The 14,521-nt window shown below is 37.6% G+C and overlaps 1 protein-coding gene across 2 annotated transcripts in view; it reads left to right on the top strand.

Moving 5' to 3' along the window:
• LOC141111122 (bifunctional heparan sulfate N-deacetylase/N-sulfotransferase 4-like) overlaps window positions 1-14,521 on the top strand; it is a 761,202-nt gene that overhangs the window by 293,790 nt on the left and 452,891 nt on the right. For both annotated transcript variants that reach the window (XR_012236388.1, XM_073603162.1), the window contains exon 3: window positions 3,229-3,316. Coding sequence is in view for 1 of the 2 variants with exons in the window: in XM_073603162.1 (XP_073459263.1) it covers window positions 3,229-3,316 (88 nt within the window). In the remaining variant the exon portion in view is untranslated. The remainder of the gene's footprint in view (window positions 1-3,228; window positions 3,317-14,521) is intronic.

Below are 14,521 nucleotides of genomic sequence, written 5' to 3'. Positions count from 1 at the left end.
AACGTCCTGCAAGCGCACTGCTCCAGTGTAAAATCACTCGGGCTCTCACACTTTGGTTGCAGGGGAGGCATTTTTCAGGCACTTTAAGGCGCTATTTTTAGCCCTTTAGCGCCTGAAAAATGCCTTCAGTGTGAAAGGGGTCTAAGGCCCCTTTCACACTGGGGTGCGTCGGCGGTAAAGCGCTGTTATTATTAGCGGTGATTTACCATTGTTTTAGCGGGGGTATTCGGCTGCCAGCGGGGGAGGTTTTACCCCCCCCCGATAGCAGCCGAGAAAGGGTTAAAAACCACCGCAAAGCGCCTCTGCAGAGGTGCTTTGCCGGTGGTATAGCCACGCTGTCCCATTGATTTCAATGGGCAGGAGAGGTGAAGGAGCAGCGTGTACACCGCTCCTTCACCGCTCCGAAGATGCTGCTAGCAGGACTTTTTTTCCTGTCCTGCTAGCGCACCGCTCCAGTGTGAAAGCCCTCGGGCTTTCACACTGGAGACACAGCAGCGGCTGTTTCGGGTCGGTTTGCAGGTGCTATTTTTAGCGCAATAGTGCCTCCAAACCGGCCCAGTGTGAAAGGGATCTTAGAGGCACCTTTCTTCTCTTTTATACTCTGTAGCTCCTGCTGGATTTAGCTTCTAATTCCCTTGTAGAGGCTGCCATTTGTGAATGGACATTGTATCACATTGCTATATTCTTTTTATATGGACTATATAAACTGAGAGACCTATTAATAAATGGTTGTGGAACGAATCATCTCAGTTTCCATTATTTCTTATGGAGAAATTTGCTTTGATATACAGTACAAGTGCTTTGGATTACAAGCAAGTTTCCAGAACGAATTATGCTTGCAATCCAAGGTTTTACTGTATATAAATCATTATAGTTTCCCTTTTCTCCTTAATGGATGGTCTCTAAAGACAATGGCAAGTTGCCCCTTAATCACAATGAAGGGCAATGGGAACAGTGCATTATTTCCATTATTATTTTGTGAATGAGAGAACACCATTAACTCAATCAAAATGTTGTCCTAATTAAGCCTAGTTTTTATTGTTCTTACATATCCTTCAATTTGAATGAATTTATATCAACAAAAGGATTATTTCAGCATCGTGTTTGAGAGAAAGGTAGATGTTTAAATTATACAGTATTACCCCAACCTTTTTTTTGGAGGGGGAGCTGTTTCCATTAGAGTTTTTAAGCTCATGAGTTAAGGATTGCAATCTTAAGGTAAAAATTTAAAAAATGAATATCTTATTGTTGTTAATAAGCTAGATAGGCGTATAACTGCCACGTAGAAAAAGAGCCTTCTTTGGTTTCTCCATTACCATAATGTGGGACTCTAGGAACAGATTGGTATATGGGTAGTTAAACTTGAGATAAATGGTATCAAATGTTTAAAAATAAATCTGTTTGCATTATAAAGTGCTAAATCTGTCAGAAGAGCATCTTCAGGTGCATGTACTCCTTTCCAGATGTTTAGGACATTTGTAAGGGACCCCGAGTCCTTGCCTATAGGCTGCCTTTTGCCATGTTTCACTATTGTCCCATCATTGCAATGGGCATGATCAGTCACTAAGCAAGCATGGAAGGGGGTAAACCAGAGACCTCAAAGTAAGCTTTGCTACTGTGAAGTATCCACAGGTTTATTTGATGGAGATTTACAATACAGATACAGTTTTTAACATGTTTGAATTATGAAATGTATGCAATTTAAAATAAAGAAAGTATTTCACTGTAAGCTATCCTCTCTTTTTATATACACCTCCCATATATATTTGAGCAAATATCAATCTCATATATTTGAACATGAGTGCATATATAACAGTCCTATGCTTGATCTGTAATTCTCTTAATCCAGAGAGAATATGGATTTGAGACTTCCAACTACAGGCGGTTCCCGGGTTACAAACAATATCCGGTCTGTAGGTTTATTCTTAAGTTGAATCTGTTTATAAGTTGGAACTGGTACACCCCTGTAATGTTTGTTTTGCTGTCTCTGCCCTGTTCAGAAGATTTCACCTCATTTTCTGTCCCAATGACAATTGAATTTTGAAAATTTTGGGTTGTTGTGGAAACAAGCCTTGGTGATAAAGCATTAGTGGAGGTATCTTTTTCCCATAATAACTCTTACAGGAGTGAATTTCCCTTCCTAGGGGTAGATTTCCTCTCACTTCCTGTTGTTTCCCTCTGTTTTAAGTAGGAGTCGTTTGTTTGTAACTAGGGGACCGCCTGTATTTAACCACTTGCCGACTGGGGCATAGCTGAAAGACAGCTACAGCGCAGTTGGCTTATTTTGGGAGGGTGTCCATGGACGTCCTCCCAGAATGTTGCTCTTGCGCACCACCTGGGGCGTGCTCCTGCAAACATCTGGGACCGCCGGGTCCGGAAGACCCAGCGCATCACGGATCGCAGTAAATGGCCGCTTGCAGTGACCGTTTACCATGTGATCGCTCCGTCAAATGACGGAGTGATCACTTGTAAACAAACCAGCGTCATGTCATGACGTCGGTTCCTCCCTCCCCTCTCTGTACCGATCTGTACAGTGTGAAGGGAGAGAGGGTGAGATTGTTTTTAGCAGCGCTGTGGGCTGGATCTGTAGTGCCCACAGCGCTGCTCTGTGCCCATACTGTGCAATACTCTGCAATAATGTGCAATACTCTGCAATAATGTGCAATACTCTGCAATAATGTGCAATATTCTGCAATAATGTGCAATACTCTGCCAATACTCTGCAATAATGTGCAATACTCTGCCAATACTCTGCAATACTGTGCAATACCCTGCAATACTCTGCAATACCCTGCAATACCCTGCAATACTCGCCAATACTCTGCCAATACTCTGCCAATACTCGCCAATACTCTGCCAATACTCTGCAATATACAGAAACAAATATTTTTTTTTTACCGAATTTCCAGTCTTTTTTGATTTATAGCGCAAAAAATAAAAAACCCAGCGGTGATTAAACACCACCAAAAGAAAGCTCTATTTGTATGAAAAAAAGGACAAAAATTGCATATGGGTGCAATGTTGCCCAGTGGTCAAGTGGTTAAATTGATATAGTGTGAACATTTAAAACTAGGATTTGTTAGTGATTCCTGTATGTGTGTGGTGATCCATGACACATTCTAATTTTAGGAAATGGGTGATTCATCTCTCATGTCCATTGCATAATAATATATGATTATATCTTTTTTAACAGCATTTCTGTAATTCATTTACTTTATTTTCTTTCAGGCATTACTAAACACACAAAAATTATTGCGTACTCAGGTTGCAAATTTCACCTTCAATCTTGGATTTTCAGGGAAGTTCTATCACACAGGTAAGAATATAAAAATGTAACACTTTAACAGTTTATATTCATTTTATTCATTTCAAATAACAGTTTGTAGAAAAAGTTATTTGTAAACCACCGAATTATGATTTGGGCAGAAAAGTAGCCTAAATTTGCTCTTCTGCTTACTCTGTACGATTTATATGTAAAATGTAGCATCTGCAATATCAAATAATACATATTAAACTACTTCCCAGAAACTAACATATCTGGTTACTATGTTGCTCTGGTGAAGTTACAGATCAGCTATAGTAAAAATAAAATAAACGGAATATGTTTTGTAGTCAGTTAAACATGAAGTATTAAATATTAATATTAGATATTCTTTTCAGTCAGCCAATACAGCTATAGGGCCCTTTTCACATGGTCCTAATTTCTCCTTATGACCTTCTGAATAAGTTTGTTGTTTACAAAGCTCAAAATCTGAAGCTGAATGAGTCAGGGTTGGGACACTCCCCCTCCCTTCAGAGTGACCTTGGCATTCAGCTTCTGATCTTTTTTGGGTATTAATAATTCCTACAGTATACAGTATGTATAATACAAACATATATAAATATGGTCTTTAGTTTTCCTTTGGTGTTTTCCAGTTTGGTCACAAGTTACATGTACTTTGTAGTGCACATCTTTAAAGAAGGCTTTACAATATTGAACCATGCTAATGAACCTATACTTACCTCAATAGCTACTTATACCATTAACCAAATCATTTATATGACTGGCTGTTGTAGGAAAATCTTAAAAGACAATAAAATGTTACTTTGGGTTTTAATCGCAAAATAATGCTTGTTTGTATTTACTGAATCAAGTACTGTCTTACTATAGAAACAGTTTTTTATGATATTCTTCAAGTACTCGGGTTCTAGGAATTAAAAGAATCTGGTATTTGGTGTTGAATATAGGTTGAAAATTGCTTCTTCAAGTGCACCTGTGCCCAATTTATACCAAGCCATCCCTGACCTCTCTAGTTGCTTGTACTGTAAAGTAATTGTTTTAAAGTGCTTTTACAGCATGCTCAGAATATGTAATATTTTAGCATAAAAGGTTGGGGCACAGGCCTGTGGCAATGACCTAGAAAAATAAAAAAATAGGCAGCCTTCCAGGTTGAGGGTTGGAAATAAGGCCAATAAGCCCATCTGGTAAAAAAAGAAAAAAACACCCGTCCCATAATGTACTGCTTCTGCCTACACCTATGCAGTTTTGTCTGTATTAACTATAAGGGGAAGGATGTAACCAAAAAGGAGTGATATAACACATTATGATGCCTGCTAGATGTCAGTTTAGTAAATGTTTAATCAGCCCCTAAATATTGTAAATGTCATATAAACCTACAATGTTTTGGCAGTTATTTGATTGATTGATTAATAACAATATAAATATTTCTTGTGTACGTGTATAAATTCCAAAAAAGAGTTAAAAAATTTAGATTGCAATGCTGTAGCATCAATAAGAACACGACTTTATAAATATACACAAATAAATTATTTTTTTCCATTTAAGATTAACCACTTTCTATTTTATTTTTCCCTAGTAATTTATATACCCCGAACTCAGTAGTACAAATTATCTCTTTAAACAAACATATTAGTATTGGGTATTTTTTTTTTAAATAGTAAAACTATTAATGACATAGTTTAATATGTAAGAACCAAAAGTAATTTGGTCTTTGCTATATACAACACATTTTGTAATGGCCATTTACTATGCCCATTTTTAATCAGTGATTTCAGCATATGGTATCGGTTAGGTGTGTTCTGTTTTAGTCTGAACCATAAAAACAGCATCAATTTCTGTAAATCTTCTTAAAAGACATATAACATGGACTGTGGCATAATTTTTCTGTTCAGGGAACTGGATAGGACAGCCAAGGATGTGACACTAGTTTACTGTGAACATAAGCATGCTACAGAAGGAGGATAGCTCAGGAAGACAAATTAACTGTGCCTTTCTTTTTATAAATGAATTGTCTAGAGCTGTGAGGGAACAATAAATGAACCAGTACTAGCATGGCTCCCATGCTGTTCAGCCAAATACTAGTTATAAAATGGCTGTGATAAGGAATGATTTATTACTTTTGTACTTCAGTATTAACATCCAAGTGAGCAGGATTTACAAATTATATATGCTGGATAAATGTATTTATTAACATAAAATAGGTTTCTATGCTTTTGATTATTACTGATGATGTTTTATCATTATAGCATTATTATTCATCGTGTTAGTTCTTGAAGTATCATTATCAAGTTTCCAAATCCAGCATTACATGATAAATAAAGCAAACTCTGTCTTTAAATCTGCAAACACTGTTTATTTGCCTATTTAAAAGCACATGATTCTCCCCTCACCGTGCTATCAATGAAAGCACTTTTTCCCATCTTTCCTCTTTTGTGGTACAAGCAGTGTTTGTGCATGATGGTCAGTGCTCAACAGATAATACAATCCCTATGACTTTTTGTGCTTGCTTCATCCAATGTGCATGAACGCCCATTACTATTAATTTATTTTGCCGCGCAATGCGGCATGGGTGGTACAGTAATGAATAAAAGGTTTTCTGTGCTTTAATGTACTGGATGTGTCAGTACACACAAACGTAGTCCATGTAGTCCATCTGCACCAATGCGGTTCACTGGAAATATATTGAATAGAAAAATCTATGAGATGGTATTTATAAGTAATTCATGTACAAACACAAGTACACGTAAGGTGCTACACCCAGGGCCCATCACTATCATCCATTAAGATATGTAAAGCATACAAGAAGGAAATCTTTAAATATGTAAATAACATGAGATAAGGAAAGCCACCTCTACATGAATTAGCACAGATACTAATTAATACAACATATTCAATTTTTATAAAATTGATTTATTGAAATTTATCATATTGATCGTTGAGGTTAACTTGTGCCAAGACTGAGGGGTTAGGAGTAAAGTTGTGTCTCCAATGTACAGCAATAATCAGTTTGGCAGCTATTAGTATGTGGGTAACTACTATCCAAAATGTCTGCGGATACTTTTCTATGCCCAAATGTAAAATTGCTAGTGCTGGGTCTGGGGACAACAGCACCCCAGTAATGTCTGCAATAATACTAAATAGTTTTCTCCAGTAGCTGGACAAATTCTTACAACTCCAGAAGATATGAAGTGCAAGAATGGCCACATTCTCTCCAGCAGAGGGAGGAAAGGGAAGGGTAATATTTCGCTAGTTGATGTGAGTTTCTGAGCCAGGATCTTCTGAGTAAGTTTCCAATGGTTAATACAGTGGGATGCTACATAGTTGTACCAAAGTGCTATAGTCCATTGTTGAGGGTTGAATACCTTATTCAGACCTGCTTCCTACAACAACATAGGGGGAGATTTAACAAATTGCTGTTTGTGTTGAAGCACATTATACAGTAGGGAGATTCCTGTAAAATTGTTAGTGGTGGTTGTGTCGAATTCCCACACTTGAGCATTTATATAGATCAAGGGTGGTGAGTACTTGGACATAAAGGAGGTGACACGTGTGTACATAATCTTACATGTATTAGAAAGTTTGTACTGAGTGAGCAATGAAGCTAAAGGTTTGGGCACTTGGTACTCCATTATCTCATCTATCCAATGTATACCCTTCTATACCGACTATTTGACAGAAAGAAAAGGAAGAAAGATTTCCAGTATTATATTATATATATTATATACTATAGATACTATAAGTAACATGATCCTGGTGTTAAGAGGCCCATGTTTTGATTGGAGGTGGGGAGTCCTCCGAGCCAATATTGAGGCTTGAGTTGTTGAGGGGAGATGAAACAATATAAGCAGCTTCCACCTGTCTGCTTATAACAATAGGTTTAGGTTAAAAACCTGTGCACATATGGCTTTGATTCCAACTCACAAGGCTTCAGGGGGGGTCGTGAACTAGTGCTTGATTTGTGCCAATATGGTGTTTAAGTAATAATCCTTTATGTCTGTTTAGTTCTGCTAAGTGGGACAGTTTTAATGGTAGCGGGAGAGTACGGAAAAGGTACAATATTTTTGGGAGTACCATCATTTTAAAAGAGGCAATTTTCCCAATCTAAGATAGTTCATTTTTTGCCATGTGGGAAAAGTCTTGATGGATGTCTGTAAGAAGTGGTTTGAAATTGAGGTCTGCAAATAAGGACATTTTAGTGGTCTGCCTAGGTGATGCCTAGGTAGGGTATGGAGTGGTCTGCCCAAGAATATGTAAGTTGAGATTTTTAATGGGTTTGGGCATGTGAGCTGATTCCTAGATCCAAAATTAAGGTTTTATCAAAGTTTACTTTATAATACGACATGGTAATAAAATGTAATATATTGGTACACTAGAAAGTATTGAGGAGATACCATATGATTTGTGTTGTGTTCTGAGTTTTCTACTTGATTGATTAATTTCAAGCGACTTACACCTTGTCACAGTGCTGTCTTCTTTTACACTTTCATTTGTTGAGGCCCCTCAATTAGATAGCAGCAGGGCAGGTTTAATGAATAGATATTACCATAGCATGGTCTAAATCCCATTTTTTATAACAGTATCAGATGGCAGGAAGGATGCCTTGGGGATTCTGTGTACTCTGTCGATGGTAAGGTCAGCAGGAATCAGTGAAGGAATTACCACCTTGAAGAGATCACAAACATAATGAGGAAGTTGGTGTGATTGGATAAAATCTGGAACCCCACGGATTTATAAATTGTTCCGACGTGAATGATCCTAGAGGTCGGCCAATTTTGATTGTAACCTGGTAATGACCTCCTGTTTTGAAGTAAAAGAATCCACCAGTGTGTTTAAAGAAGATGTGTATTCACTCATTTTGGTCTCCACTTGGTGAACCTTGTCTTCTAGCTCCTTCACCTCTGCCCTGCACTGTTGTATATATGTAACCATGTCAGACTGTATGAATGATCTCAGAGACATCAGTATCTTCTTTAAAGTCACATCAGAAATAGACTGACATGTGGTTGGGAACTGGGTTATGAGATCAGGGTAAGTTGCCAAGTGTGAATAACTCTTAAGGGGACTGCTCACCTCCATACTTGGTGAAGTGTTTCCAGTGTCTCCAGAGTTCCTGTATGGCCTGGATTTTGCTGGGCTTCTAGTTGAGGGTGAGGTAGATCTGGAGTCTGAGAAAATGGACTCAAGTTGAGCTGCAGCAGTGCCCGCACTCCCCCCAGATGTGTGAAATCCGATGGAACAGACACTATAGGTCTGGTAATCATTTTATTGAAGCCTGAGGGACATGATCGGGGAAAAAGTCTGAGAGTTTATGTACCTGTGGTGGGTCTTGGTGGCACCTCTGGTTGCAGCAGATTTTAAGGATGTCAGGTAGCAGGTTGGCAGGATCAGGCAATGTTCCTGGGTAGTGGTCGTGATGATGGATCCCTCATGCAGAACCTAAAACCAAAAATGTATCTAACCAAATCTCCAAACTAATTTCTAATATTAAATGAACTCGTCTTCTATATTTTCATCCTGTCCTACATTAGCAGCTCCTAAAATGAATCCTCCACAGGGCAAGCTTAGTATGCTTTTCAGAATAACATGTTAATGTGGAATTTTCTGTTGAAAGATGGTGTACTTCCTTCAGTGGCATTAGGCGTAATGATGTGTTTTGGAATTAATCATGGAAAGTCTTTGTAGGGGTGACAACCAAAAAAGTGATGGCTAGCAAAATAAGCTAATTGATTCTTTAATCAAGCAAGTCAATAAATTGCAAATTTGTTGATTCATCTGAATAATTGCAGTCAGATGTGTCCAGTCTGCAATTCATGTGTCATGATTACCTGGATTCCTATACTGTGTCATTCTCCACTGACAAATGTACATAACACAACCAGGTGCATCAATAATGTATAAATTGTTGATTCTACTGATTAAATCATCCCTATTAGCAAATTAGGTGTTTCACATAAACTGTATCCATATGATTTAATGCCATTTTGACTAATGCATAATAGTGCTGTTGATGCACTCATGCTGCTGATAAGCTTTATTGAACTCAGCAAAGTGTAGCGCAGTAATATAGATGCACTACTATCAATGACTTGTGTTATAACTCTCCTTCTTATAGAATTTGAAAGGGCTAGAAGGTATGACCTTCCAACAAGATTCTAGCTCTTTATTTCAGCTCATACAGTTTCACTCTTGCATATCTACCCCTTGGCAATCTTTTGTGTGGTGGCTTAGCTAGGTTGTAGTGCTGCATAATACTGTTTTGTAGGTCTTTCATAATAATGTTTTAATAAACATAAGCTATGACTTTTTGCATGGGGTCAAAAACGGCAAGTATTTTCATGACACATATTTGCAAAAAAAACCTTGCTGTTCTAGTCTAGAAAGTAGCAACAAAGAAGATATAAAATAAAATAGTATAGTTATGACATTGGCATTGGCATGATACAAATCACAAAACACAGATAATGGTCTATTGTGATAGTTTTATCATAGTATTTTAATGCACAAGGCAATTACATTTTGCCATTATTTTTCTAAACTAAACTTAATTATATCCTGCAAAATATCATGTTTGAAAGGTACTGAGAAATTATATACCCAAGATTTATTGCTTCATAAAATAATGGCTGTGATAATGAACTCGCATCCTTCTGAATGCAGATACTAAATGGAAGCAATTTATTTTATTTAGAAGAAATTCTTCCCAGTTGTACTATATTTTAAGGCGTTTTATTTCAGCTGTTTGGAACATACTGAAAGAGCATGAAACAGAAAGTGATAACTCAACTCTGAACTGAGCAAAAATCATTGTGTGTACAGCAGTAATAAACAAGTGGCTTGGAAAAGAGACTACAGAAAAAATGAGATAATTTCTTTAGAACATAGTGCGCCTATCAGCTTTATACTGTAGAGGTAGCCCTTTTGCGGGCTAAATGATTATGACTTTCTAATCTTTTTAACCATACCAATTCTGGAAGTTGGGAAAGGGGAATAAATACATAATAAATTAGCAGTGCAGTGAGAAACTGTGGCTAGATGTGGCTAAATAATGGTTTACAAGCCATATGCCCAACTTGTAGCTTGAGAGCTGCATGTGTCCTTTGTTACCTACTTTTGTAGCTGTTGAGCTCCATCGGATAAAAGTCAGTGCTTTTCCTGCACAGGTACTTAAACAGAACTGATCGGCACCTGGAACAATGTGAGGAGAAGTATTGCTGGATCACTGTGTCATGAGACTCACGACATAGGGTATAGCTATCAATGCCTTCCTCCTACATAGCTTTGAGATCTGTGAAAATTGTGTGTATGTGTGTTTGTTTCAAAGAAGGTGTTCTTTATAGCACCATGTGTACTATGAAAACTACTGCATGATACTATAGTATCTGCACTGCCAGAAACAGGGCCAGGACACTAAAGAAAGAATATAAATGACATTGTTGGCCACAGAAAGTTTTTTTTAATTATTTTTTCTGTGCTATATAAATCCCTTTCTCCTATTGTTTATATCTTTTTTTTATCTTTTGTAAGGTACCTTGCTGTGGGGATCATTAAATGTGGTGACGTTTATTTTTAAGGGGACTGCAGGGATAAAAAAAAGCAGGCGTATTAGTTTGTAAAGGAGTTGTAATGCTAGTGATCTCAAGCAGCTTCTTGTAACATATTCTAGTCTCTGACAAACTCCTCTAAGCATTTCCCTAGTCTCCAACCACTCCTCTACAATTTCTACAGTTTATAACCATCTTCTGTAATAGGTCGTCAGTCTTTGACAGTTTTCTACAGAATTTCAAATGCTAAATATGCAGCATAACCCCCTTAATGCAGCTTCCCAGTGGCCCTTTAAGTGGTCTTTAATGCCTCATTCCTCTGTGGATGAATATGTGCAACTGCTGGGAGTTAAAGGCCACCTTTCTTACCACTGCATATGTATTTTGCAGTTGACAAGAGGCTAAAGGTTTGTTTCTAAATCATAATGGTAAAGTGGCTTTGTGATTGGCACTTTCCTTGCTGCACTGGGGTCATCAGCTTGTATCGTGACTAGGACATTGTCTGCAAAGTGTTTTCAAGTTCCTCCTGGACTTGCATGGTTTTCCCTGTCTGAACTCTGATTTTCTCCCACACTCCAAAGACATGTTGGTTAATTGGCTCCTATCTAAATTTTGTATGTGTGTATGTATACATGTGCAATATGGACCTTAGATATTAAGCTCCTTGAGGGCAGGGACTGATGTGAATGTACAGTATTTAAAAGCACTGTGTAAATTGTCGGTGCTATAAAAATAACTGGCATAAAATAGGTGTGTATATACTGAACTCTGCAGTAAGTATTTTAGCAATACTGCAGAATCAGCATTTTCTTAAAGAGTTTCAATGTCTATGTTGTACAGTATATGTAGGGTTAATAATATGAAACACTAGAGCAAGATTGTATTGTAAGCACAATGTATTTATTTTTCCCATTGCATTTCCCTTTAATGTTATATATTCAGTGGAAAACTTTCTATAGCAAAATCTCACTTTTTTACATTACTCTGTGAATATTATATGTTATTATTAATCATCCTCTGCACATTGACTTGTATTACCTAAGCTCTCCTAACAAGCTTTATTGCTTTATTATTTTTCCCTCTGCCTTTCCTTCTAAATTATTTTGTTTTAACATGTTCATGTAATCACAGATGCCGAAGAACAATATAAGGACTAAAGGACAGTTAACTTGTTCAGGCTGTAACTGAAATCACTGGCTACTTAAAGTTAAACTCCAGTCACAAGAAAATATTTATTTTTGTTATTAGTTGTGTTATTGCATCCTTGTTACAGAACATCTCTTCATTTTTTATCCTTAGATGCTCCTTTGGGACACAAGATTGTAGAATAGGTTGCCTTTCCTCACTGAGTGGGCGCTTATTTCCCATGAACACCACAAACCACAGGAACCTGCTCTTCACTCCACCCTGTAGATGATACTAATGTCACCAAGATGCCCTGATGCTTCAAGACACCCCCCTCTGATGCCCTGAGGGAGTGTGCAGTGCCCTGTAAATGATTGCTACCTAGTAACACAGTACAAGGTAGCATTATTAATGTTGCTAAAAAAAAGTCTGCCTCTCTTGACTTTGTCCCAGCATGTTACAACTTCCCACCTGCCATTCTGCGTGAGAGTCTGTACTGAATGTAGGTGTAGACTCTCCAGCAAATCTTACCTTGTCTCTTTCCAGTGTTCAGTGAACCTGTGTCAGAACTTGTCAATGTGCCTAGTGATATTCAGCTCCACGCAGCACAGGTGGCACAGACTGCACTGGATGAGCTTTTGGCTAGATATTAATGACAAGTTCCTCTCTGTTATAGGGAAATGAGTGTGCCTTATTGTAGCAGGAGGAGACCCTGACAAGACATTATAAGAATATAATGAAAGCTCAAGTGCTGGAGCAAGTGGAGAAAGGGAGTGTAGTTCTCAGCCATACAACTACACTTTTTCTTTCACAGAGCAGTCAGCGTGCTGTGCTGCCAGGCAGCAATCAGTTAAAAAAAAGACACTGCATTCTGGCAGGTCAGCAGTTTGAAATCTAGCCTTGCCTTTCTCCACCAACTCCTGTCTACAGAAAAGAGCAGTGTGTGCAGTTTCCGGTTATCTGAGGAACTGCCCCGGTAGGAGGCTTTATTTTTTTGTCTTGTACTTTGCTGCAGTGATGACCACTGACCAGGAAGTTCTCTGTTCCCCTGTCATCAAACACTGGGCTGCCCTCAAGCACTATATCAGTTCCCAAGAGCCAGCCCACATCCTGCACATATCTTGGAGGGTTTTGGGAAGCATAGCCTGAATGGGTGCAAGAAGCCATGAAGGGTGCACTGTTGACACTTCCCACTTGCTTCTACTGTCCAGACCTGTGAATCAAGCCCTATGAACATGAAAAAAAGATAGGATTATCTAAATAAAGGAGCAGTGTAGGCAAGAAATTATTTTTGATGTGTTACAATGCAGGGGGGGGGGGGTTAAAGTTTTTTTATATTATCTGGAGTTCAGCATTAAATTTAGTTCAGATATTCTAATTCATTTTAGCAACATTTAGACATTCATTGAGCATACCTAAAATAGGCAGAATTTTCTGATTCACTTCCTGATTGGATTGACAGGCTACTATAGATGTCAGATGAAAGAGTGAGGTGAAAAGAGTCCTCTTCATATTCTGAGATATAACTCAAGCTGGTTTAAGTCAGTGTATGGTCCAACAGTTATGAAAGTTCCAAACACATGACACAGAGATGACTGAAAAGCCTTGCCAAGTTTACATGTTGCCAGTAAAACTTAAAGCTAACATGAGAGATACTGTATTTAAATGTAACTGTCACACACATTTTACACTACATTTCTTATAGTACAATACAGTCAAAAAGCAACATTTTGAATGATAAAAGAGACACAAATAAGTTCTGGGGTTAAAAGCCTCTCCTGGCTCACTATTTAAAACAATAGATGTCAAACAAAAGAACTGCCCTACACTGGACACATTTTCCTTAACATGCATGTAAAAGCATACACAAAGAAATAGCAATTTGTTTTTATTATTTTATACATTGTAATTTGGATCTGTATATGTTTTACTTCTTCACTGTATGCAAATATATATGTTTATATAAGCTAACATCAGCTTACGTCACTTGCATTAGTTTACATACATTTACAGTATATAAATGTACAAACCTGCTTCTTTGTACAATGAAGAAAAATAGAAGCATTAGCATCCTCAGTTACAGTATATAAATGTACAAACCTGCTTCTTTGTACAATGAAGAAAAATAGAAGCATAAGCATCCTCAATCCACCTTATTCTAATATGTTTATCCATGTATACCTAATCCAACTTTTCATGTTTCTCATGTACACTATTTTATTTCTTATGATATTATTTGCATTAAGTGCATAATTGTATTCTTAAAATTCTTGCAATAAAAATTTATATTGTGAAAAAAAAGCCTAATTTTAACACTATAGGGGTTAGTTACTAGGGGGAAATAGGCTATTCACTATGCAAGGGAAGTTACACTTTGTAAGGGAATTTGCCCCAGAGCATAGTAAATACGGTGAAGTTTCACTTTGCAAAGGATACCTAATCAAGTGCAAGGAAAATGAAAATAAAAAATCAGTATTTTTGCTTGCACATGATTGGATGAAGAATGTCAGCAGAACTTTGCCTCATTTACTAAGGTCTGGGAAAAATTTCCTTGCAAAGTGAACAGTCTATCTGC

This window comes from Aquarana catesbeiana, linkage group LG01 (assembly GCF_042186555.1).
Source record: "Aquarana catesbeiana isolate 2022-GZ linkage group LG01, ASM4218655v1, whole genome shotgun sequence".
NCBI lineage: Eukaryota > Metazoa > Chordata > Amphibia > Anura > Ranidae > Aquarana > Aquarana catesbeiana.
Note: the sequence above shows the minus strand (reverse complement) of the source record. Positions and strands in the feature narration are given on the sequence as shown.